Source organism: Chrysoperla carnea, chromosome 1 (assembly GCF_905475395.1).
Source record: "Chrysoperla carnea chromosome 1, inChrCarn1.1, whole genome shotgun sequence".
NCBI lineage: Eukaryota > Metazoa > Arthropoda > Insecta > Neuroptera > Chrysopidae > Chrysoperla > Chrysoperla carnea.
This window is the reverse complement of record NC_058337.1, coordinates 60,422,326-60,448,313: the sequence shown is the minus strand read 5'-3', so window position 1 is coordinate 60,448,313 and position 25,988 is coordinate 60,422,326. Positions and strand designations below refer to the sequence as shown.

Genomic DNA, 25,988 nt, shown 5'->3' with positions numbered 1-25,988 from the left:
GTTTGTCTCTTTCAGCAGTTTTTTTTAAGTAATGATTTCCAATTTCAGCCTGTTTGTCTCCATGTGTCAAAACCCCCATTAAGCGTGTTTTAAACACCTCTAATCAGATTTATAGCGCACCCTTACCTCTCTCCATTGAGTTCAAAGTCTATGTTATAGCTGTGAGCATATTTAATTCGGCTGTCTCCAAATATTTGATGGTTATTTGGCCCAAAGTTTAAAAATTTATCTAATAGTGGATTATCCTGATGTTGAATTTGCCATATTACCCATAAAAATGTAAAACTAGACTTGATACCATGAAAAATTTTTAAGTGAAATTAAAATTGATTAATTGATTAAATGTTTTATATGTAATCTCTATGGCGATACCCACGTATGACGTCACTGGTGGGTATCTTCCGCATTGTTTAATTAGGAATTTCAAACGTTCATATCTTGCATACTAGCAAAGATTTTTTCAAAACCAGCTTAACTTTTCTTTTCAAGAAGTGAGAATTGATCATCTGAAGTGATTCTTATCAAATTTGTCTTCCTTTTAAATTTTATTTTTAATCTAGAAATTTTCTTTTGGCGTATTAGATAAATAATAAGTAACTTATATTAGATTAACCGTTAAAGCCATACATTTGTACCGAAAAATTTAACAATGAATCAAGCATGAATGAGGTGATTGATCAAGGATACAGTTTCAAAAATTTTTATTCTTTTTATTTCGTCTGCAAGAATTTTTAATTTTTACTGGAAATCATCCTTGGAAATACGTAAAAGGTAGCTAAATAGGTACATAAGGATCGAAAAATTCTGAGAATTACAAACAAATGTTCAAGTCGTGCGAGTAATCATCATACGTAATAAAAAAAAATTAATAATAATATAAAGTGTGTGTTTGTGTGAGGTGATTGTTTTCGTAATAATTTAGGAGGAGACATGTATCTTAACGAAATTTCTAGCCACGTGGACCCCACGAATGTCTGGTACTAGTATACTCCTAGAAATTGCGTATCCGGCGTTTTGAAGTTGCACACGCGGGAAAAAATAAATATTTTCTTAGCGGTTTGACATGTTTGGGCAGGTGTTTTTTCAAAATATAATCTAAAAATTTTCTTTAATTTGTGAAACAAATTGTTAACATAAAAACAGGTTAAAATTAAAATTTTTGGTTATAGATGATTTTATAACCAAAACCAAAAGGCATCCATAGCCACGTTGTTATAAATCCCGTTGACATACCCAGTTAGTTAAAACATAATTTTGCACATTTCGGATATTCTTTTTGCCTACTTGCCCACAGTTTTTACACCCTATGTAAGTGGAGCTGGAAAATGTTATCTAGCGTGTAGCTTTACCTTCTCCTACTTTTCCTGCTTACACCCACTGTAAAAATGTAAGCAAAAAAACATCAGTGTTACAAATTAGTCTAGGCACCAAGCTACTTTTCGTAGCCGATGAATGTCTATGGATGCACTCAAGTTTAATGTAATATTATAATGTAATTTTAAGAGTTAATTCAATTTCAGTAGGTATTTGGCTCTAAAGTGGTGCAAAAAAATTATTAAAAATAAAAATTTAATTACTTTTGGCTTCATTTAATGAAAAAAGGTATGTTTTTTTCGCAAAGCTCACCGTTTTCTAGTTATACAATATACTTTTTAAAGTTATTTTATATGACAAAATCACCATCATCCAAACTTCATAGTCGGGAATCGTTCTTTACCTTTATTGGGAAAATACACAGAGAAACAGCTTGAATAATATGAATGATTTCATCCGAGGAAATGAACATTTCATTCACTGGAATTCAAGATCAGACTGTCGCGGGCTTTTGGTCGATTTTCAGAATTCTGAAGAGTAATTACAGAGTGAAATAATCTTTAATTACTTATGAAGCAGTATATACAACTCGGTAACGATGTGTTTTACATAAAAAACCAAGCAATGCCTCAAGTGTACATTTGGGGCTTTTGATTTTTTAAATCTATTACTTTTATTTTACGAAGTAAAATATCGGAATGCTAATATTGATTTCACATTCATAGAGATTAGATACTGATTAATAAAGAATTAATAATTAAGTATAAGCTTAGTAAAAAAATAACAAATAATAACAATACCTAATCACAATAAAATGATAAAATTCTAGCAGTACCTACCTATATATAAAAAGGATTCTTTTAAACCAAAACGATTACATTTAAGTCTAATATTTTGAAAGAGAAATGAATTTATTTATTAGTATAACATTACTTTTGCTAAGTGCAAATGCCATTCAGGTATGCTCCAGAAATTATGTATTTTACCGAAAAGAAAATCAGATTATTAAATTTATTATTTTTAGAGCTTTACCGTACATGCACGTGGTGCCAACATCACAGATAAAGATGACGGTAATAGTGAACAATAAAAATATATCTAGAAGTTTTTTTTTTAAACTTACACGTATAAATTTTTTAGATATAGAAAATCGTATTATTTTGGGTGAAGAAGCTCAACCTGGTCAATTCCCATGGCAAGTTGCAGTTACTATAAATATGGGCTCGTTTTGTGGTGGTGCTTTAATACATCCACAGTGGGTTTTAACTGCTGCTCATTGTGTACAAAAGTAAGATTTTTTTAAGCTTTAAAATCAACAAAAATCGGACCAAACTAATGTAAATTTCATCCCACACAAGTTAAAACTTTTTTGAGAACCATATTGCTACAATAATGCAGTAATTTTCACAAAGTTTATGTTTAGGTATTGACAAAAATTTTTTAAGAATCAAAATTCTATTTCATTCATAATATCACTTAAATTAGTTTTATATACGTTTGTACCTATATACATAAAAAACCAATAGAAACCTTGGAAAAATATCACTGTTAAGGTGAGGAGAAAGATGTTTGTGAAAATGACTGTAGATAAAATATTAATCAAAATTGTTTGCTTTTTAATAATTTGTAATTTTATATTGGGAAGTTTTATATTCTCTCTTGTTTACGGTTCAAGATGTTAATCAGAAAATCATTCTTTAAATTGCATAGATATATTATTATCATCTATCCATGGATTAAACATTTTTCATTATTTTTTGAGATTTTTAACAGTAACCATTTAATATTAATTGACCGAGTTTATAGATATGAATTAATTCCACGTTTAACCACTTCATTGTGATTAATTAACAATAGTTTTTAAGTACCTACATATTAAAACTTGTCCTGAATTATTATAATAATGCATCAAAAATTTGTTATCATAAATTTTACTAGTGATTATAAGTTTCTAATTGTAATTTTTTTTGAAAAAGCCTTGGCTTTAAACAGGCTTTAAGGCCTGTATTTTTTTCTACATAGATATTGGAACTTTTTTGAGTTGCTATTCTTATATATACAGGCCCATAGCCACGAATGAGCGTTTAGGTAGATTCGATGCCGGGACTTGTTAACCCATACCAAGACAGTGACCGAATGCATAGGTTTATGAAAATTATTATCTAAAACTATTAATGATCCTTAAATTTTATTAAAATTAATTTTGTGTTTTATTATCTACATATTATGATCATTAAAAAGTTTTATTCAACCGATTTATTCTTAGTGGACAAAAGCCTATTATCATTTTGTGGGTTTGTTTTTATTGTAAGATTACTTCTATTTTTAGTGGTTACACATATTCGTTAGTAATTGGATCGCATAAACGTACAAGTATTACACAAACTGGCGTTAGAGTTACTGCAAAAGAATCAAAATATCATAAAGAATACCATTCAAGCACCTTACACAATGATATTGGTTTAATTAAATTACCAAGTCCGGTGAAATTAAGCGGTAAGTGGGCCAACTTTTCTTAAATTCAAAAACACACATCAATATAGTTCAAATTGATCAAATCATTCCAAAAAAGGCAATAATTTTTAGGCTTACTAGTGAGCCAGAATACCTGTATTGCTATGAAACAAGAGAAACTTATTATAAAAATATTTACTATCTCGGGCTAGATATCGACCTTTCTTGCTGTTTATAAAGACTTTATGGACTTTAAGGTCGAATTTTATAAATTAAAAACAGCGCCTTTATGTATAGTATAAACTATGGATTTATTGTGTTTTTTAATAACTGGTCGTTGGTCTAATTAAAAGAGGTGGGCGTCCTCCTTACTGATCTTCTGATAAGCCTGCGATTTGGATGTTCATCTCATTCAATGTTCATAGTTATGATACCAGTTTCGCATACTAGCAGATATGAGAAAGACTGTTATATCAAGAACGTTACATAATTATAATACAACTTTTTGTCGAAAATTAGTTATTTCATAAATAGACTACAACGATATAATCCGAATTCAATATCGAACAGAAAACAACAAAATGTAACAAATAATTTTAAAATAAAATTTATTTTAGAGTATATTCAACCAATACCATTAGCCGATCCAACACAATATATACAACCCAAAACCAAGCTTACAGTTAGTGGTTGGGGGCAAACCGAGAATGGTAAGTTCACTTGCATGATCTAGGAAAAACTGCCATTGAAGAATAAAGAATACTATTTAGGAAATTTGTAACAGATTTCAATAAATAAATAACTTTTTTTTAACTCTTTTTGTAAAAAACTAAGCGGTTATTAATTCTTTTGACCGCTGAAATTTAATTCGTAACATTAAGTAGGTATAATAGTATGAAGAGAATCTCTCATATTAAGTTTATCGGATGATATGTTTTATGTTTAATTTTCTTTGTATATATTAACCAAATATTTACAAATCCTCACACACATTATATGTAATCTGCATTTCGGTCAAACTTTTTCAAATTTTGGGGAATGATAGTTTAAGTCATTCTAAATACAAGTTCTCATGGTCACAAGTCATAAAAATGACAAGATTTCAAGTTATCGCTAAATTAAAATTGTAAAATGTACTCATTTATATAAAAAAATTATTGTAATTTATCTGTCAAAAATCATGTACGTAGCTGAAAATATTGATCTTATCAATTCATACTATTGATCCACTGAACATTTAACACTGCTTCTTCTTTGAATTTCGTAACATATCCTTCAAAAAAAAACAAGAATTAAAAGACAACACCCTTACATTAAAAAACACACGTTAGCATGTAGCTATACATATCTGTATATTTATTTGCCTATACACACATAGGCATATATTATACAAATAAGTACATTTTCCAACTTTAATTTAGCTATAACAAGAAATCCTGTTATTTTCATGACTTGTGACCATGATAACTTTTTTAGAATGACTTAAACTATCATTTGCCTAAATTTTAAAAAGTTTGACCGAAATGCAAATTACATCTAATTTGTGCGAAGTCTTTTGTAACTTAAAATGAAGATTTGTAAATTTGTTTGTTTGTTTCTAGGTGTTTTAAGTGAAAATTTAAAATACGCCAATCTTACATCAATTGAAAATGAAAAATGTGCTGAATATTATGAAAATCAAGCAGAAGAAATTTATGAATCAACAATTTGTTGTATGGGTGCCACTATTGAAAGCACATGTTTTGTAAGAATCTTTTTCTATTAATTTTCTTTATCCAAGATTGAAAGCTTTATTAGCTACACACAAACATTTGAAATAAAAAATTTACAAAGAGATTTTTAATGAGCCATAGGTCGTGGAAAAAAGACTAAAATTTTGTTTCGTAATAACATGTATTGAAATTTTGAAATGGCTTGTTAAAAAACATCGGGAAAGCACCCTTTTTGAAATGCAGGTTGTTGAAATTTTAGAAAGAAAGGATATTAGGTATTAGGAATATTCGCAGAACAGCTATTTAAAAAAAATTGCAAATGTGTTAAAAATAAACAAACAAATAAAAAAAATGTTTATATATATATATATATATATATATATATATATATATATATATATATATAAACTTTTTTTTCGACGTTTTTAAAGATTTTCTAATTTCTGCAGTCCCTCTGAACTGGGCCAAAAGGTTGAAAATCGATATGCTGTTCAGGTTAGACTCAAGTGCCTTTTGCAGAGTGTTCATTTCCCAGACTTCCTCCTCTTTTTTGTGTGGAAGTATCATGTATTTTCGTGTTGTTTGAGAATTTACCTCCACTCTGAATTGTTACTCCAAATTGAATTGCGCCCCCTAATTAAACTAGAGAGATAAGAATTTATCTAAAAATATAGTTCCATTTGAGGAAGCATCTTTGACAGCGTCGATTTCACAACCTTCCAGCCCTCTTAAGTAAATGTTTCATATGATATTTTCAAAAACGTGAAAAGATAATAATCTCATTTCAATAGAAAACATTAAATAATAATAAGATGCAACTAATAAGGTCGGAGCCCGATCTAAGTGATGGAGCGCTACTTAAGATTGTAAGAGACACATAACAATCAAATTACTTTTAATTATCTAAATAATTAATGGGTGTACCGTTGTTGTATCTATTATGTTTAGGTACATGCCTACGAGTTTTCTAATAAATCAGAATTCGGTTAATACATTTATACTTTTCTTTGAAAATTCTTTTTATTTCTCCAGATTTTTAGCTTTCCTTGTTGATCATAAAAAAAATAATGAAAATATTTTAAATCGCTAATACAGAGAGAGGAGGAGGTAGTTATCATACACCTCATTTTTCTAGTACCTACGTTTTCTTTGTATCTTTTGATACGATTTTTGGAATCTATCTATATTTGAAACTAATATTTACCTTCATACTTACCTATGAAATAATTTATACCAAAAAAATAATCCGAAAAAAGTAATATTTTACGAAATGTGTTATATCGGCCGACTAGTTTATAAAACGATAATTAAAATACTTTCGGGACATTATTGAAAATTGACAGGGTTTTGAAAAATACATATTTTCCAAAATTGTTCATATTCCATTAAAAAATTTGTGTAATTTAGGGAGACAGCGGTGGTCCTTTAGTACAAATTAGCAATGGCAAAGCAACACATGTTGGAGTAGTGAGTTTTGTATCAGCTAATGGTTGTAAGGCAGGTGAGCCTTCAGGTTATACACGCACCGCTTCATTCAGACAATGGATCAAAGAAAATACTAATGGAGATGTTGCTTAATAAACTTATTCTAAAATTAAAATATTATTTAAAAATAAATTTTAGTTGATTTTAAAATTATTTATTTTTTTGGAAACCGATAATATTGACTGTTGACTTAACTATTCTTAAAATACACTTTCCTTCAAAAGAATATAGCCCCTTTTAAAACAATTCAAATACTTGCGAAATTTCAGCAAGTATATTTAACAACTGTATATCCGAATAAAATGGTCAAATAGTGGTCTAATAGGGCTGTATCTCTTTGCCGAGGGTTGGAAGGATGGTAATTTTCTAAGAATTTTGAAAGCATACACAGGCCGTAAAATGTACCTTTAGAATAAATCCAATATATGTATTCTAACTCTTCTATTGAATGTGTATTTACTCATTGGTACGAGATTTTGTGCCCAAGTTACGCATTATAATTCAATTTAAACTTTTTAATAAAACTTACTGTTTTTTTTTTAAATTACCCATAGATTACATAGTTTGGACGCGCTTTTAGGGATTCTGGTTCGTATTTTTTTAAGTTACCGTCAATGCCAATTTGAGAGTTAAACTTCTTTAAACATATTAACAAAATCTTATTTGTCCTCAAAGCTTCATTTTTCTGTAGATTGTTTATTACACACCCCTCCTTTTTGACGGAATACGCAAATTAGAGAGGGTCAAATTTACTTTCACGGTATGTAACTAAATTAAAAAATAGAGGGCAAGCAACAGTTTTGGGTAAAAAAACAATAAGTTTTTATTAAAATGTTTTTAAAAAAAATTTAAATTCGAAAGTGTTCAATTTGCTTTAACAGTGCGTATAACTTGGTCACACATTCCATAGAGAAATCCATAAGCTTTCGAATGAATATATTGCATTTCTAACAAAGTAATTTTAACAGTGTAGGCTTTAAAGATTCTTAGAAAATTATAAGATAGCTTTTCTCATCTTTCCAACTCTCGACACAAAGTCGTGGGGATAATAAATTTTCAGCTTTGTATTCAAATTTCTAAAACTACGAAATCTACAGTTTCGCAAATATCTAAACTTTTTTTAAAGGGGAGTTTTTTTAATTGCAATTCCTTAAACACTTCCTTATCCTCTTCGAAAATGTAACTCTGTTGCATACATATTCACTTCAAAAGAAAATTTAATTTCTTAAGTATTTAAATTTGTTTTCGAAAAAATGTTCTAAACAAAAATTGATGTTTATTTTTTTTTTTAAGATCAACGTTCTATTTTCAAGTGTTATTCTATCTTTAGAATCTAAATTGGCTCTTAAAGCAACCCGAAGAACTAGGTCAAATCTGATGTCAGAACATGATGTCCTCCAACAAACTCTACAATTTTTGTATAAGTTATTTTTTTTATTGATTAGCAACAAAAGGAGAAGCTGGCCATTATAGATTAAAATGATCCACCCTGTATACATGGTATAAAAATTAACTGTATAATTTATAGGGAGACAGTGGTGGTCCTTTGGTACAGTTTAACAATGGTAAAGCAACACAAGTTGGAATTGTAAGTTTTGGGTCAGCTAATGGTTGCATGGCTGGTGAACCTACAGGTTATACACGCACCGCTTCATTTAGACAATGGATCAATGAAAATACTAATGGAGATGTTGCTTAATTAAGGGACTTTAATTATTAAGTACCTAATAAATTTTAACGTTTGTAATACCACTTATTACTTTTGCAAAAAAATTTCCTTTCCTTATTTTCATCGTTTAATATTATTTTGACTTTAAAAACAAAGACTACTGCGTTATAGCCTTCACCTGCCTTGTCTTCACTTATCTCCCCACCCCCATAGCACTCATCCTTGAAAGCTTTCAAAATACTTGTCACCCTTAGCCCGACCATAATAGTAAGGATAATCTTCTGTCGTTTAAATTCCAAACGACTTCTATGAGATCAAAGCGAGATCTATCAAATCAAATTTTTTCTTGATAACCAGTGCTAGTCCTATCTTAGAAAATTCTACGTGCGCCCAATCACAGAGAGTAAAAAACATCCAGGAGAGGTTATTTTTCTCAGAACCGAGAAAATCAATACATAGAATAAAACAAAATCACTTCCCGCTGGTTACCATAAGGAGGGTAAGAGACGGCATATGAAGTGAAGGTAATTTATAATACAACAACCTTTGTGTTTAAAATTTAAGTTGCCCAGCGAAGCGAGTAGTTCACAGCTAGTTCAAACAATTAAAGAAAGCCGTAAGTTTTTTTAATTAATTTTAAAAGACAAAATTATCTTGACTTTGACATTGAACATGTTTTACTTTACACGATGGTAAGTGATTGTGTGTTTGTTTCGATTGATATCTTGTTTGTTAAAAGTTGATACTCGTAGATTAATTCAATGTAAGTGTAATAATTATGTCAGATTCCTTGTTGTAACAAATAATAGTCCACATTTCTATTAATTAATTTTTGAGTCTCACGTTAATTTGGAGTAGATAATTACCGTGAACAGAACATTATTAATTATTGAGAAAAACGTAGTTTTTCCCTATGATTGCGTTCTTCATTCACTGATCCACGGGCTGGCTATACCTTTCATGGGATCGAGTTATAAAGGATTTGCGGATTTTTTGTCTTTATGGTTAACTCTGTGATTACGTTCACCGCACTGATCCTCGGAAAATCTGCGAAAAGCTCAAAAAAACTTAGATAATATTCTGTTCAAACTAATCATTTACTCGAAGTTATGTTAACGTGATACGCTAAACATGCGATACGCATTCTACGTATAGTAATTTTTATTAGTTTTTTTCCAAGACAGGGAGAGTATACTTTTCCTAGCTATAGTTAAGTTTGACTAGTATATACATGTTGGTCAAATTTCAACACTTTTCAGTTTCAATTCAACTTTTTACTGAAAAGATCAGTAACAATCAACTTTACCTAGGAAAAGTCACCTCTTACTGGTGGATCAACTTTTCCTATAACATATACAAAATCTAAGGCATATTATATAAAGAAAATATTTTATTGACCTATTTTTTTCGGCAGGGAGTATAGTAGGTAGAAATGCATCTAAATCGACCGCAGCGCTATTATCTTGCAATAAATCATGTATTTTATTTAAAGTACTACTAATTTTCAATTGTTTACAGGCAAATTGTAATGCAAACTTGGTGCATTAGAAATTGTGAAAATACGAATCGAAATTGCATAAATAATATTATTTACATATTAATTAACACAATTACTCATTTAAATTTGTTAGAAAATAGTATTAAATTTTTTAAGTAGGTAAAACATACATACAATTCTTGTTTTTTACCTATATAAATACTTACTTAGCCAAACATTTTGCCGTTTTAGCCCAATGCTATAATAGGCAAAGGCATTTTGCGATCCCAGCAAATTGAGCTTAAACTGAAATTTGTTTACCTTCAATGTTTGTTGTTTGTGTTTGCCAAATAGCACAGAATATTCAAAAATTTAATTAACAACAAATTACTATAATTGAATATATTATTCGTTGTACAGGAAAAAGGAAATTTAAAATAATCATTATTAAAAGTCCACCTACTGAAAATTAAATTAGACATTCGTATATTTTTTCAAAATAAATCCCCTTACATTTTAATAAACGTTCAATAATGAATTAATTGAATTATTTAAATATTTATTAAAGCTATTAAACAATCATTTCATTATACAACAGAGACACTAGCAGAAAGACGGCAAGAACAAGCCTAGATGAATTTGGCCTTTAGAGGCCAGATCTATCATAAGAGCCAGTTCTTCGAAAAAAGGTTGGATTTCAATCTACAGACCTTTTGATGGTCGAAATGTATCGATATAAGTATGTTTTCTTTTCCAATGTGCAGCCATTTTACCAGTGTATTTTAAAGTTAATAAAACCTCTAAATTAATAAACTTATTAATCTGGATAAAGCCACGACTAAAATGTTATATATTTTCTAATAACTTGAAATTGAAAACTACATACATATATTTAAATTGGCTACAAAAACAAGGACTGCCTTCATACACTTTTTAAGTAAAACGAGTGAAAACAAACCATTGACTGAGTTGATTGTTGAAATACCATGCATAGACAGTGTTGATTACTCTATCACATTACACATAAATAACTGATATGCCCGTATAATACATAATTTACGCCTAGTTTGCGCCTTCACGGGTAAACAGTGATGTTTACGAAAAAATTTTTCAACAAAAAGTTATTTATTTTTTGATAAGGAACATTTACATTAAACTTTTGTTCTCTCTCTAACGGTTTACAAGATGGGTACTACGACAGAAGACCTACTTGACCTATGTTGCTCATTTACGAATTCGACCTCACTTTTTACGGCCTGAATATGCTGTAATAATTTCAGCTTGATATCTTTTTTCGTTTTTGAGTTATCGTGTTCACAGACGGACGGACGGACGGACGGACTATCGGAAATGGACTAATTAGGTGATTTAATGAACACCTATTCGCGATCGCAAAATACGGTGGCGCCGCGCAGCGAGGATTAGTGAAACTATTATAGAGGATTTTGAGTTTTGACAGCTACACAAGTGCTGAATGTTTTTGTTGTTGAGATGGAAATTATCAAAAATGAAAAACGTTGTGGTGTTCCCCAGTGTGGGAAAACAAGATCTACAGGCGTCAGTTGTCGCACAATGTCACAAAAACATGCTTGCACTTGCTTCCCGCGCCCGCTTTGCAAGAACAATAGCATTCGATTTTTTTGTCATTGGCTACAAACACTTTGATTTAGATCTCATGAGGTTTCTCGGTGATGTTCGACGTTTGCAAACATGAAGATTTGATTAATAAACAATTATTTTGCTTCGATTGGATACCACAGAAAAACAAGTTTTTGGAACGAGAAAGCGCCTCTCCTTCCATCAACGGCCTTACTGATCCACCAAGTAGATAAAATATATCACCAATATTAATATCCAGGGCTTTCTCCATGTTAAAAAAACAAATAAACAAAAAAAAATGAAAAAATTTATTTTGACAACTTGAACGAAAATCCTCTATATCGGCCATATTGCATTCACACCAGAGCCATCTCTAGGTAATTTCGTTCGCCAATACCAAAATTTTTTTCGTAGCATCAATATTTTTAAGCGTTGCAAACTTGGGACATAACTTAGTATACCTTGCATATTACATATATGCATGGTATTTAAGGATCTTTTTATACCATGTATATATGAAATATATCAGAGTATATTAAATTTAGTCCCAAGTTTGTAACGCTTAAAAATATTGATCTGTTTGAAAGCTGGTGCTTCCCGTTTGGTCCCATTTCATTTTGGTCTAGTTCTGACAACGGCATCCATGAGAAAATTATAAAAGTCTTAACTCAATATCACTTCGATGATTCTTTTTTTAGTGAAAAATTAGTAAGTGTACTTCAGATTCACTAAAAATCGGAAAAAAAAAACTTTTAACAAAAAGAAAACCGACTTCAAAAGAAAATTTTTTCCAAAACAAATTAAAATGCACTAAAAAGTAAACAAATAATGATAATATAAAGGAGTTAAAATTATTGTTATTTTTGGAGTCGGTGGTAGCCAAGGAAACATCTCTGACAGAACAGTTTGCTACATTAGCTTGGCTGACACCGACTCCAAAAATAACAATAATTTTAACTCCATTATATTATCAATATTTGTTTACTTTTTAGTGCATTTTAATTTGTTTTGGAAAAATTTTTCTTTTGAAGACGGTTTTCTTTTTGTTAAAAGTTTTATTTATTAACAAATAGAAAGAAACGAAATATTACACTCAAGTCGAGTCTTCTAGATACCGAGTCTAAGACGTAAGAAACTGAGTTGAGATTGTAAAAGGTATTTAAAGTATTGTGTATATAAGGAACTTTGACTTAGACATAGGTACCTATAGAAAAATTTGAAATAAATGTAAAAAATTTTGTTTCATAATAAAAATATGTGGGAATACTAACAGCATATTTAAAAAAAATGCATTTTTATACCACGCATATAGGAAATATGCAAGGTATACTAAGTTTAGTCCCAAGTTTGTAACCGTTACATAATATAACGCTTAAAAATAATTTTGTTATAGGTGTTTATAAAATCACCTAATTAGTCCATTTTTGGTTGTCTGTCCGTCTGTACGTCTGTCTGTCAATACGATAACTCAAAAACGATATCAAGCTGAAATACTCAGAGAAGCTGAGTACTCAGGACGTAAAAAGTGAGGTAGAGTTTGTAAATGAGCAACATCGGTTAATTGGGTCTTGTAAATCGTTAGAGATAGAACAAAAGTTTAAATGTAAAAAATATTCCTTATAAAAAAATAACCAACTTATGTTTGAAACACTTTTTCGTAAACATCACTATTTACCCGTGAGGGCAAATTTGCTCTTTTAGAAAACATAAAAGAACGAGCACATTTTATTTGAGTCAAGCATTTTGTGTACAGAAATAGACTAATTAAATGATTTTGTGAACACACATAACAAAAATTTGTTTGTAGCATTAATATTTGCAGCAATACAAACTTGGGAATAATACTCTGATATATTTCATATACAGGATGTTATTCAGTTGATAGTATAAAAATATGGGCACTACTCAATTAAGCTTAACAAGACGAACGAAAAGTTTTGCACCAAATTTCGATCTGATGCGTAATTAAAAATCCGAGATGATTAAAAAAAAACAATAAATTTGTCCAATTACAGAACACTTAGATTAAGGCGAATTCAGAGTCTAGCTTTTATTATAAATAAGCCACTTCCTTTAATGATGCAGGAGTTTACAAATTGTGAGCGTATTTTGCCAATTGACTCTTATTCAGAAAAACTTATAGATGAATATTCCGGATGTTGCCCTTTCGCTCCAATTTTTTTATAACCCCGTCTCCAACTACACAAAAACAATCAAACGACAACTTTTTTTAACCAAGTTAGTCTTGGTTTTTTAGGCCAGTTCACGTAAAAAAAGCCCCTTTTGATTTTTTTCGTTGAGTTCACCGTTTTCGGGATATTAACAGTTTAATGTTGGGAAAAACTCCCCAAAATAGTCATTTTCAAATTGACGTGGCTAAAAATTCATGTTTTGAGCTTATCCAAATCCTAAAATAATTTTTTTTTTAAATTTCAGATTGTTTTTTCTTTGCATATTTTGAATTATCCTGTAGACAGTCGGAGACGGACGGGCACAGATATAGTTAATATTTAGCAAAAGTAAAAAAGGTTTAAAAAATGATAGACATGGAATGAATAAAAATGATTCAAAGAGCACCTATTTCCCATTTTTTTTTTAATAGTTCCCATCATTTTTTTTAATAGTTCAGTTTAAGTGGCAACAATCTTTTTGGGCAACATTTCATGGGCAGTAGAATTGCCTATATTTTTATGTAATACATGTGTAAAAGAAGATGCTAGATTTAGATGCACCAAATATTTTTGTGCCGCGTGCTAAAAGAGAATGCACAGTATCCCGCCTTTTTCTGTTGAAAAAGTCCAATGTAAAGAGGTATTTCTATGACGACGGCAGATTCCAGTGGGAAAATATCTTTTTCAAAACAAAAGATGGTAAAAAACAAACTGAGAACGAGCATGTCAATAAGTTCAAGCTTAATTCCATTACATATTGAGTAGCCTACCCCCTTAATTTGTATGAAAATTGAAAAGCATTACCAGTGTCGCTACCACACGTATTTTTTAAAATTAAAACTAATAGTTTTTAAATACTAACTAGATGGCAGGTCACAACTGAGAAATGGTTGTCATCCTTAATTCTTATAATCGCTCTCACATGTAAAAATAATATAATTCCATTCTTGAATGAGTTGTTCATCGAATTTTTTAATTTTTCATATAAAAAGCAGAAATAATAAATATTTTCAAAAATTTAAATGTCTTTGAGACATAATAAAAATTAAGGTAAGACAATTAATATTTATGTCCAACTGTTTTAAACGAAATTACATGATTTTTAAAATCAGTCAAATCATACTTATGACGTTTATTAGCAATAATAATACCTATTGTTTAAAAAAATTCGTTTTATTCCAATGGATATATATTATAACATTTAGAAAAATACTTTTATCGTTAACAACAATGTATTGGAGTTTTTTTTATTTTATTTTTTAGGTTAATAAATATGTCAAAGAAAGTATTAAACACAGATATACAGACCAATGAAGAAATTATAGACGAATTAACACAAGGTATTGAATCCCAACGTATTCAAGATGAATTACTATCGAATAGTGATAATGAACACATTCCAGAAGACGATACGACTAGTAATGATTCAGAGGTAATAAATCCAGAAGATCCAGAATGTGACCAAAAAGATATGACAGATAACGATGATTATGTTGACGAAGAAGCTTTGAAAGATTTAGAAACAACGTTAACAGACGACCAAAAAATTGAAAGAAAACAACAATCAATAGATTTAAAAAATAAAGGGAATGATATATTTAAAACCGGTAATCACTTAGAATCACTAAAAATTTACACAGAAGGTTTAAATCTATGCCCGCTAAGTTTTTCACAAGTCCGAGCAATGTTATACTCAAATAGAGCTGCATCGAAAGCAAAACTTGGACGTACTGAATCTGCAATTGAAGATTGTACGAAAGCAATAGATTTGGATGAGAATTATATACGAGCTTTATTGCGCCGGGCACAATTATATGAACAAACTGATAAATTAGATGAAGCTTTAGCTGATTATCAAAAAGTACTTACTTTAGATCCCTCTGTACAAGAAGCACAACGGGCTGCTATTAGATTACCACCATTGATTGCTGAGCGAAATGAGAAAATGAAAGAGGAAATGATGGGAAAACTGAAAGATCTTGGTAATATGTTCTTGAGACCGTTTGGATTGTCCACAGAAAATTTTAAACTACAACAAGATCCAAACACAGGAGGGTATTCAGTTAATTTTCAACAAAATAAATGAAATACATCAATTAATACTGTATCAGCACCAACAGCTCTGAATATTGTCTCTCACATAAAAAATAAAGTAACGCTTATTTTATTATTTATTAGAAAAGTTTTTCATAAATTTAAGTCTTGTAAAATGTCGTTAATATAAGTTTTTAATGAAATATTATCGATTTTGCTATTGTCTAAGTCATTTTCTATTCCCATTCATTTACCATCATTAAATAGTATTTTACTGTTACGATATTTAAACCAATGTTTTGAAATTTCTTCCATACTTCCATTTTTAGGAAGTATAAAATATTTACGTCGCGGAAATGCTGCCCTCTTCGATTGGTTAATTCGTACTCGGCAGTTACCTCATTGTTTACAAAATTAATTTTACCAGTTAACAGACGCTCACATACATAATATGCTGATACGAACCTGGCAACGTTTTCGAAAATTTATTTTAAGATGGGTGAATTTCGGATAATTTTTTCCTTGTTGAAATTAGGAAAAGATGAAGTACGTCTGGCATCTGAAAGAGGCTACATTCCTTAACTATAAAAGTAAAGATATATTTTTTATTAGATGGATAGATTTCAGACTAACCGGCACGGTGTTAGCTACGGCAAAACTGTGACAAATATATTTTAAATTACTAAAAGGATATGAAAAATAATTTGATAAAAATTGTCTTAAAATTAAATTTAACAATTTGGCAACTTTTTTCTGTAATGCATGCACACTAGTAAACGACATCGCTTTCAGATGCCAGACATACTTCATTCCTACCTATAAAAAAATAAACATCCAAAGTCCAGCATGCTTGAAATCAACTATTTCCTGACGTTGCTATCTTTTATACTATACATTAAAATTTCGCAGTTGTCTTTAACAATGTTATCCCTTCTCGATTAGTAGCTCGAATAATACTCTACATTTTATAGGTATTTGGATAGTTTTTAGTACAAAAAATGATCGGTCTCCAGAGTGATGTTCCTTAGCTGATAAACCGCTAATTTCATTTGGCGTTGGAAAAGAAAAGCAATGGCAACAAATGGCTTCTTTATAAGAATGTGATCACAAAAGTAACAAATAGAGAAAGACTCAGAATCTCGAGAAATAAATACTTCTCATTGAAATGTTACTGCCGAAGTCCTTGTACCCTTTCTCACTTTGTAACTTGTTAACTTCCCAATATAGGAAGTTATTGTAATGGGTCCGACTTTCGAAATAGAAATTTTCAACATAATTTTCAACGTGTGCTTCTGTATAAGAATATGATCTCAAAAATAACAAATACAGAAAGAAACAAAATCTCGAAAAATAAACAATCACTCATTGAAATGTTATTTCCGAAGTTCTTGTTCGTTTTGAAATTAGATAAAATCAGGATGGCGGCTCCTGCCACTTCCCAAAATAAAATGAAATCAAAAGTTTCTCTTAAAAAGCGAATGTGATGCATTTGTTTATTGTGATACTTGTTTGGTTCCAAGTTAGTTAGGAATGTGAAAATATTTTGTGTGTTGATTTTTTTTTTCAATAACCAGTTTTATTAACGATTTTTATAATAAAAAAGTATACATGGCTACTAGTATTACAAAATACAAATCATTTCAAAGCTTAATTTACGAATGAAAAACAAATAATAGTACGTTGGCTTTCCAATTTTATTAGTGACGAAAAATTATTATCTACCGTTTTTAATGCTAAAATATATGGATTTTCATTTTGGAGCATTACAAAAAAAAAAATAATAATAACAGTGAATAACAAAAAAAAAAAAAGAATCTTACTTAAAAAAATTTAATCAGTCAAAAAAAACGAAAGTTTCAAAATCTTTAATCAAGACCAACATCGTCGCCGTTGGGTCCAGAACCAGCAAAATTTGTTTCCATACCTGGCACTTTTGAAGCAAGTTTTTTGAGAACTGCAGCAATTTTCGGATTAGATTGATATTTCAAAACATTAGCTGGATTTTGAGAAAGATCTTGAAAAGCTGCAGCTACTTCAGGATCTTTAAATGAAGCCATTATTTCAGGATCTTTCAAAAATTCAAAGAAATCATTAAAGTTTGAAGCCCCAGGTCCGCCTGGTCCTGCAGATTGAAAATCAGGTTCGGGAGCACTTTCAGCTGCTTTGGCATTTGCTTCACGAGCTTTACGAAGGCGTTCTTGTCGTTCACGTAATTCTTTTTCAGCTTTCTTTCGTTCTTGCTTTAACTTATGCTGTTCTAATTTACGTGCATTTGGTGTCACCTCACGTAACCATTCGTCTGTTTGCTCATCGAAATCTATATTGCATGCTTGGCGTAAATCAGCGGCAGCTTTTTCCCAATCACCAAGAAGTCTACAGCAAAATTAATTCATGAAATATGCTTTATTAAAATAAACTATTGATTACACAAGGTTAAACAAAAGTTTTATGCGATGCCTATAAACAAAGTAATTTGTTTAACGACACCTTTATACAAGTCAATTCGTTTTACAACATTTTCTTTGAACAGTGTGAGATGGTACGTATTTTAATACTAATAAAAAGCGTATTTAAATAAGCAAAAACCTTTTCCCGAGCAACGTTCTTGTGAAATTTTTTATTAGAAGACCCTGCGTATTTATGTGCGAGGGTTGTTAAATTTGCAAATTATTTTATTATATTTTTTATTTAAAATGAAATGTGAAATTTATATCTCCTAAATATTATTGGGTTAAAATACACCTGGCTGGCTGGCACAAGTCTCATATCTAAATGTTTATTTTCATCAAAAATAAAGAGCTCCATTGAGTTTATACAACAAATCAAAGTATATGTATAGATACAATGTCTTGGTATTGTAAACTTTTGTCGCAAATAGTGCACGAAAATAAGATCATATTTTTATGGAATTGACTATCACGATTAACGAGTGAACTCCTCAATTTAGGTATGTTGTCATTAATTTGATATCAATCTGGACATTCAATAAACTTGTCGGTGAACATTCAAATGTTTGTTAGCCCGTCCAAGAAAAAACTAATGTTTAGAAAAATATCAAGCATTGAGGTTGTCTCGCGCGACATGGTCGATATTGATAACGTTAGCACACTTGTATTTATCGATATTTTTCTCGCGTGTTCTCAGTTCGCGTATTTGATTAGTATCGATATGAAAATTCGATATCACAAATATATACACATCTAACCTCGGAGTGAATTATTTTAGATCACAGATTTGGGCTAGAAAAGGAACAATTTATGTGATATAGTGTTAATTATACAGAATTTCTCCCTACGTATCAAAAAGAGAAAGGCCTTAGTTTCAAATGATCACTGATTCTTTTGTGTGTGATGTTGCAATGTTAAATAAGTATCAGCTACAGGCTGGTTTTAGTGAGAATTATGATGTAACAACAATATTATATTTTCAAGAAAATAAGTACGGAAATAATATGATGATAAGATTTCGAGCATTTTAACTGGAAAATTCTGATTTTTTCTTAAACAAGTGAAATTGGCAATGTACCAAAAAAATAATTTTCCAAAATTTACCCTGCTGTAATATATTTAAAAAAGCATTTGATTTTTAAATAACCCTATCTTTACTTGACTTGACTTGACTTTAGTTACTTTGTGCTTCTTTTATTTTAACTCGAGTTATTATTTACATATTAAAATTAGCTCAATCAGTTGTACTTTCTATATGATTAATATATCTCTAACCGCATTAACCACATGTGAATATTGTAGAATTTATATTACAGTTAAATTTTTTATTTGATTAAATTGTAACAGAGATTAATTTAAGAAAAAAATCTTACATAAAATTGTTTTGTAAAATTAATGAGGAGCATAAATTATCCTTAAGTGAAGGATAACTTATCCTCGAAATTATATTTATCCTTAAGTAAAAGAGAATTTAACATCGAAACTCTTCCTTATATCAATATTATATCTCCTCCATTCACTGGAGGAGTTTATTGACTATCGAGATTGATCTCAAATTAACATTCCAAATATATATTTCGTTAATTATAACAATTTTGCTTAATTAAATTTTGCAATAATTTCGAAATACTGCTATATTATAAAAATCGGCCGGAAAACATTGGTAAGAAAATACATACCTATGTGCTCTTCCACGAAACTTATAAGCAGCAGCTGAATCACAATTTAATTCTAACGCGCGCGTACAATCTTTAATACATGCATTGGGTTTGGTTAATTTCAAGTACACTTGGCCACGTTTAGCATACAACAAAGCAGAAATGGGATTCAGTTTTATGGCTTCCGTATACAATTCAATAGCTTTCTCAAAATGACCCTCTGAAAATTCTTTCATAGCTTCTGAACGTTTTTCATCAGCCTTTTCCAAATTCTCTTCACTAGGTTCTGCGTTGATATCACCCATAAACTGACTATCATCTAACTTGTCAGGCTCAACCACACCTTCCATATCTAATTCTAAATCTGATTCAGGGTCTGAATCATTTTTTTCCTCCTCCATAGCTGGTTCTTCGATATTTTCCTCACTAGGTGATTGAGTTTTCGTTGCACTTGGTATTTTCCCACCAATTGAGATTATATAATCTTTGAAAAATTGTAAATCAGGTAGATGTAAAATATCCGGTGTTGTTTTACAAACTTCAATAAATTTTTTTAATTGTGTCAAGTGATCTGTGCTTAGTGGGCAACTCATTTTCTTTGTTTTTATTGACCAATTAAAATTGTAAAATCATACAAAATTTTAAAAACTAACACACTGTAGGCTATGCACTTTTATCGCTTATATTTAAATCTGAATGACCCAGCGTTTGTGATCGTCGTTTTCTAGAATTTTTTAAGCCCGGCTTGAATAGAATGTCAAAACATTCTTATTACCAACTTTAAATACATGTTATAAAGGTTGGTTTATATACATAAAATGTATCCTTATAATAATTTTAAAATTAAGTAGATACAGAATTTTATTACTTTATTGGGGAGCCACTTTATTTATTCGAATCACGCCAAAATAAAAATTAAAACTTTTACCAGATTCTCAAAGAATTCAGGTGGAAATGGAAATTTTACACTCAAATGACTTAAAAAGTCATACATTTATAAAAGAAGAGTTTTTCAGAATTAGTAAGGCTTTTAGTCATTTGTTTGAAATATTTCCTTCCCGGAATGCTTTTTGGCACGAGTCATGACCTCACATATAAAGGTCAAATTTTCCACTATCAGCGTTTAAAGAAGAAAATCTGAGATTAAGGAAAATATATTTTTTAAACTGTAAGAGATAAAAGAAAAGTAGCTTTCAAAAGACACACAATTTTGATTCCAAAGGTTTTTCATAAACTCGGAAAAATATTTTCCACAATTTTGTACTATGGCAAAATGAAATCGAAAACGGCGGGGAATAGAAACATTCCTAAGAATAAAATTTTTCTATGTATTTTAGAGTAAAAATAATAATAAATAGATAATCCACTAGTTTTTACTCAAGCCGCAGTTAGGTTTACTCAAGCCGCAGTTAGGTATTTTGTGGGAAACTATGGGTATAGCTTTAATTTACTGAGTTTATGAATAAATGTTTCACCCAAATTTTTTGTTATTCCAAAATTTGTTGGGTTTGAATTTTTCATTTATCTTTTATGGTGCTAAAGATAGATTTTTGTTGATATCAGATTTTCAAACGCGAAGAAAAAGTCTATTAATATAGGTGGTCGTGGCAATAAAAACCTTTATTCCTTCAGGCTCAAATTTAGAACTGAATTTTGGAGGGGGCCACAGACAATTTAATGTGTAATTGTTTGACTGCCTAAATTACTTAGAACAGTGGTTTTCACTTATATATCATTATTTCTTTAATGTAACATTTTAGTGGAAAATTATATACTTTTCAAAATTTTATTTAATCCGTTCTATTTTTCTAATATTCTAACTTCGCCTTTACTTTATTTAAATGTTTTTGTTATCGTTGTGTACAGTTCGTTAAATTGCAAACTTCATGTGAATGAAACATATATTGCGTGAAGGGATTTAAAAAACATAATGGCTGTCGTAGTATCATAATAAAGTCGTTATTTTATTGTTACTGTAAAAAGTATAAACATATTAATTATTTACAAAATATCAGATTTACCAAGCGGTTTTTATATTTTCTTTTGAAGGTAAGTAATTTTTATGGTTAATTTTCTTTAATTATCCCTCCCATTCGTATAATTTGCCGGTAAAATGCATTAAACTTAGAAATTCCGTAACTTGATAACCAAGAATAGTTTATTATTTACAATTTCAATGTCCTTGATGTAATTAGATTAATCGAATTGACGGTATTGCCGCTTGAGTGATTTACTGAAATAATTTACAATTAAAATATGCCAATCCTACTTAACGACCCAATCATTATAGAGGTAAATGACCCAGAACATAATTGCATTAGGAATTGAAAAAAAAAAATTATTTTTCAAAATAGATACTGAAAAAAATGAATAAAGAAAAAACTGGAAAAAAAGGTGCTTCAATAACGTCAGGCCGACGTGGAAGTAGAAGCTCAAATGCATCGAAAAGTGATATGACTGAAATTACAACCACGACAACCACTGAAAAAATTGAAACAAGTGAAACAAAAATAAATGGAAACACTATTGAATCGTCAGAAACCAAAGAAAGTTTTGTGGTTATCGAAAACGTGAATTTAAACGAAGTTCTATCCCAACATGATATCGGCAAAGAAACAGTTGAATTGAAAACTGATGAAAATAATACCAATAACACGGTTGATGGTCAAAGTGATGGTGAAAAAATGGAACCTCTGATTTATGAGAGTGATGAAACTGAATCAGAACTCGAAAAATTATCAGCGGAATCGTCCGATGTTGATTCGGATAAATGTAAACAGCAAGTAAGTGGATCATCTCCTGTTTTTAATCGAAGTACAACACGCAGATCTGATTTTCGAAATATTCCAACACCCAAAACACCAAAAGCAGTTGTGGTTCCTATAAATGGTGCCAATGAAGAAGTTGAAATTCAAGATAGTGGTAAAGAAGAAATTGATACCGACGTTAAATTAACACAACAAACTACCGTTGTTATTGAAAAAATAGAGACAACGGAAACAATAGAAGAAGTAAATACATCTGCGAGTACAGAAAATGGGACATCGACAAATAATTCAGAAGAAATTTGTGATAAATCTGATACACTTGAAACTAACGGATATACCAAAAATGATGACGATATTGAAAGCTCATCAGGATCAGTAAGTATTGAATTACAAAATTTAAAAGATACATCGTCTATAAAATCTACACCAGATGTTTCTGTATCATCGTTTGAAAATATTAGTGTAGCTGCAGTTTATAGTGGTGATAATACTACACAGAACATTGATTTTACGATTCAAGATGATCAATTGTCAAGTAATGACGCGTCTACGGACTCTCGTAGCCAATTTGTTGATCAAACACGAGATCTTAGCTACATAAAAACGCTAAAAGTAATTTCTGGGCGTAAAACACTAAGAGACCTGCGCCAGGCAAGCTTTAATAACATTCAAAAAAAATATCAAGATTCACCACGTATTGGAAAAGTTCAAGGCCAACCACGTGACGTCAATTTGAAACGCAAGGGAGATTCATATGTGTCTGACGTACAATTAGATTGTTCAAAACGTATGCGAGTCGATGAAAGTAATGGAAATGATAGTGGAATTTTGTCATACGTTTCCAGCCCAATAAATATGTTAAAAATGAAATTTGCCAACTCGAGTACACCAATTCGATCTCGTGACTATGAAAGTAATAGTTACAGTGAAGAAATTAATGTTGAAGCGGTGAATAACACATCAAATAAAGCAAACACTTGGTGTTCCGTACAGTAAAAACTTCATTTTTTTAATGAAAAAATATTTACATGTAGTATTCCATATGCCTCCTTTTTTTTTTTAATTAAACCTTTAATCTTGTTAGTTGAAAGATTAAAAGAAAAAAATCCTATTACAAATGAGGCCATAATTCATTTTTAGCTATTTTCAAGCAAATATTTTGTTTTATATAATTAATAATATTGCTTGAACATATCTATTAATACTTAAATAATATATTACACATCTAGGGAGCAAAAGTCAAGAATATCTCAGACATTCTTTACTTGCTTCCGTGATGTGTATACTATTTTTCTGCTCGGTGGAGGCGGAAAGCGGCTCGACACTGTCCGCCCGCAAGGGAGCAAAAAAAATTTAATCTTAAAGAAATTACAAAAAAAATTGAATCTGTGCATTTAGATTGGTACAAAATTTATTCCATTTTTAAAAATTTTTTATCTAGTGACTCATTTATTATGTATTGGCTTTTAAATGCAAAGACATTCTGTTAATGATCCAAACTTTTGTAAATTGAAATATTTCCCTGTTACATCTACAAAGAGTTTAGAATGAAATTGTTTGATGAAATGATCGTCAAAAAGGTAAACATTTTTTTAGATTATGTTAGAAGCAACTTAATTTATTTTGAAAAAAATTTATCATTTTAAAGCCAGATTTGGTTTTTGTAAAGACAAATCTTCGATTGTCTTTAGGTACATTAAAATGATATAATCATGTTTAATATTCCAACAAAAAAGAATTTCCCAGATAAAATTTAATTTTACTTAACAAGCATCAAGATATAGAGTATAAGCCGTACCAGTAACTACATAAAAGACATTTACTCCTAAAATAACTTTTGAAACTTAAATTATAATAAAATTATATCATTTTGATAATCTCATGTCGAACAGATTTTATTCCATAAATGTAACAGAGAAAAAAGTATTCTTTAGAATAGACACTCAGATAACTTAAATACTCGTTCCCTGAATTTTATTACATTTTAAACAAAGAGTAAAGCACCTTATTGGAATTTTGAATAACGAAAAGATAAATTCGCTTTTCAAATTCTGATTGGCGATGTAAATTGGAAAAACAGATCTTTATTTAATTACTTAACATTTTTAGTCTATACTCAGTAAGGTTTTTTTTTCATACAGTTTGACTGAAAGTCTCGTTACTTTAGTATTATTTTAATTCATTTAACCATAGCAATAATGTATTTTTTGTCCTACTTGTGTAATTCCTAGTTTTTAAAGTTATCATTGTCGAATAAAAGCCTTAGTTTACCAATAAAAACGCGAATTCCAACTTGTAGCTTTTTTAATGGTTGAAACGTAGTGGTATTTTTATTTAAAAGATTAGGAATCAAATCGAGGAATGCTGCCACTTTTGGAAAACTGTTGTAGTACACATGTCAGAAAGGCTTCAAGTTGGAATGCTTGTTTTCCATATGAATTTTTCTCTTAGTTTTTTTGCTCACACACGTTACAATCGTGTAAATGTCCATAGACTGATTTTTCAAATAAAATTAATGTTAAATATTGTGTCAATGACTTTGTTATTCTTTTCTAAACTATTTTAAGAATTTTATTACTTATTTTTGAAAATAGAAATTTTTATATGCATTAGTTGTGATTAGATAAAAATTCCATGAGTTATTCAAATAAAATTATATTTTTAATTAATATTTTTATTCAACATTAAAAATTAAATCAAATAACGTCTTTTTAATACTTAAAATTAATTTTAAAATTTCTAGTAAAAACTCAATAGATTTCCCATATAATTGAATCGGATATTAGGTTTCCGATTAAAACCTATTCAAACTAATTGAAAACTTTTAATTGGAAAAAAATCTTACTCATTCTAATTCAAATAACATAAATCTGAATAAGCGAATAGGAATAAATCGGAATAACTGAATTATTTTGCATTATCATTGGAATTTTTTACTAAGCATATACTTTTTACTCCAAAAAATAACTGTAAAATAAAGGTCTAATATTGGAAATATTTAGTAGCGCGTTGAATTTTTTTTTATTAAAAGCTTAATGTAAAAATTCCGAAAATATGATAACTAAAAAATTGCCATCGGGTTGTATTCAATCATATGATTGAAAAGAAATTCTCCAGATTATCTCAAAAGCTTATGTACTAATCGACAGGTGGTGAAGATTCATACATTAAATGACGCTCTAACTCTTAGAATATAAGTA

At 29.8% G+C, this 25,988-nt stretch overlaps 3 protein-coding genes across 4 annotated transcripts; 2 read left to right on the top strand and 1 right to left on the bottom strand.

Annotated features, from left to right (window-relative positions):
* Nucleotides 1-2,175: 2,175 nt before the first annotated feature.
* On the top strand, nt 2,176-8,717 carry LOC123305238 (brachyurin-like). 2 transcript variants are annotated; one of them, XM_044886901.1, is made up of 7 exons: nt 2,176-2,273; nt 2,339-2,387; nt 2,455-2,602; nt 3,644-3,810; nt 4,386-4,478; nt 5,370-5,512; nt 8,494-8,717. In XM_044886901.1, exons 1-7 carry the CDS (start codon nt 2,220-2,222, stop codon nt 8,662-8,664), a joined length of 825 nt encoding a protein of 274 aa, XP_044742836.1. In that variant the 5' UTR covers nt 2,176-2,219; the 3' UTR covers nt 8,665-8,717. The 2 variants fall into 2 exon arrangements, with proteins under 2 accessions (XP_044742836.1, XP_044742835.1); XM_044886900.1 differs by lacking the exon at nt 8,494-8,717 and adding an exon at nt 6,888-7,097.
* A 6,061-nt stretch (nt 8,718-14,778) lies between these two features.
* Nucleotides 14,779-25,134, top strand: LOC123306075. Its single transcript, XM_044887952.1, has 4 exons — nt 14,779-14,931; nt 15,145-15,961; nt 21,926-22,069; nt 22,375-25,134. Exons 2-4 carry the CDS (start codon nt 15,155-15,157, stop codon nt 23,782-23,784), a joined length of 2,361 nt encoding a protein of 786 aa, XP_044743887.1. The 5' UTR covers nt 14,779-14,931; nt 15,145-15,154; the 3' UTR covers nt 23,785-25,134.
* LOC123290833 (putative protein FAM10A4) lies at nt 17,592-20,770 on the bottom strand. The gene is made up of 2 exons (XM_044871171.1): nt 20,042-20,770; nt 17,592-18,288 (listed from the first exon to the last, which is right to left on the bottom strand). The coding sequence occupies exons 1-2, from the start codon at nt 20,611-20,613 to the stop codon at nt 17,781-17,783; spliced, it is 1,080 nt and encodes a 359-aa protein (XP_044727106.1). The 5' UTR covers nt 20,614-20,770; the 3' UTR covers nt 17,592-17,780.
* Nucleotides 25,135-25,988: the final 854 nt, after the last annotated feature.

What these genes read in the sequence shown, in the direction of transcription:
- LOC123305238 (XM_044886901.1), top strand. Translation starts at nt 2,220, where the DNA reads ATGAATTTATTTATTAGTATAACATTACTTTTGCTAAGTGCAAATGCC. An exon ending in GCTGCTCATTGTGTACAAAA is followed by an intron (nt 2,603 to 3,643) that starts GTAAGATTTTTT and finishes TTCTATTTTTAG; the next exon opens with TGGTTACACATATTCGTTAG. An exon ending in CTATTGAAAGCACATGTTTT is followed by an intron (nt 5,513 to 8,493) that starts GTAAGAATCTTT and finishes TATAATTTATAG; the next exon opens with GGAGACAGTGGTGGTCCTTT.
- LOC123306075 (XM_044887952.1), top strand. Translation starts at nt 15,155, where the DNA reads ATGTCAAAGAAAGTATTAAACACAGATATACAGACCAATGAAGAAATT. An exon ending in CAGTTAATTTTCAACAAAAT is followed by an intron (nt 15,962 to 21,925) that starts AAATGAAATACA and finishes TGAAACATATAT; the next exon opens with TGCGTGAAGGGATTTAAAAA. An exon ending in TTTTATATTTTCTTTTGAAG is followed by an intron (nt 22,070 to 22,374) that starts GTAAGTAATTTT and finishes TTTTCAAAATAG; the next exon opens with ATACTGAAAAAAATGAATAA.
- LOC123290833 (XM_044871171.1), bottom strand. Translation starts at nt 20,613, where the DNA reads ATGAGTTGCCCACTAAGCACAGATCACTTGACACAATTAAAAAAATTT. An exon ending in TTTCGTGGAAGAGCACATAG is followed by an intron (nt 18,289 to 20,041) that starts GTATGTATTTTC and finishes ATTTTGCTGTAG; the next exon opens with ACTTCTTGGTGATTGGGAAA.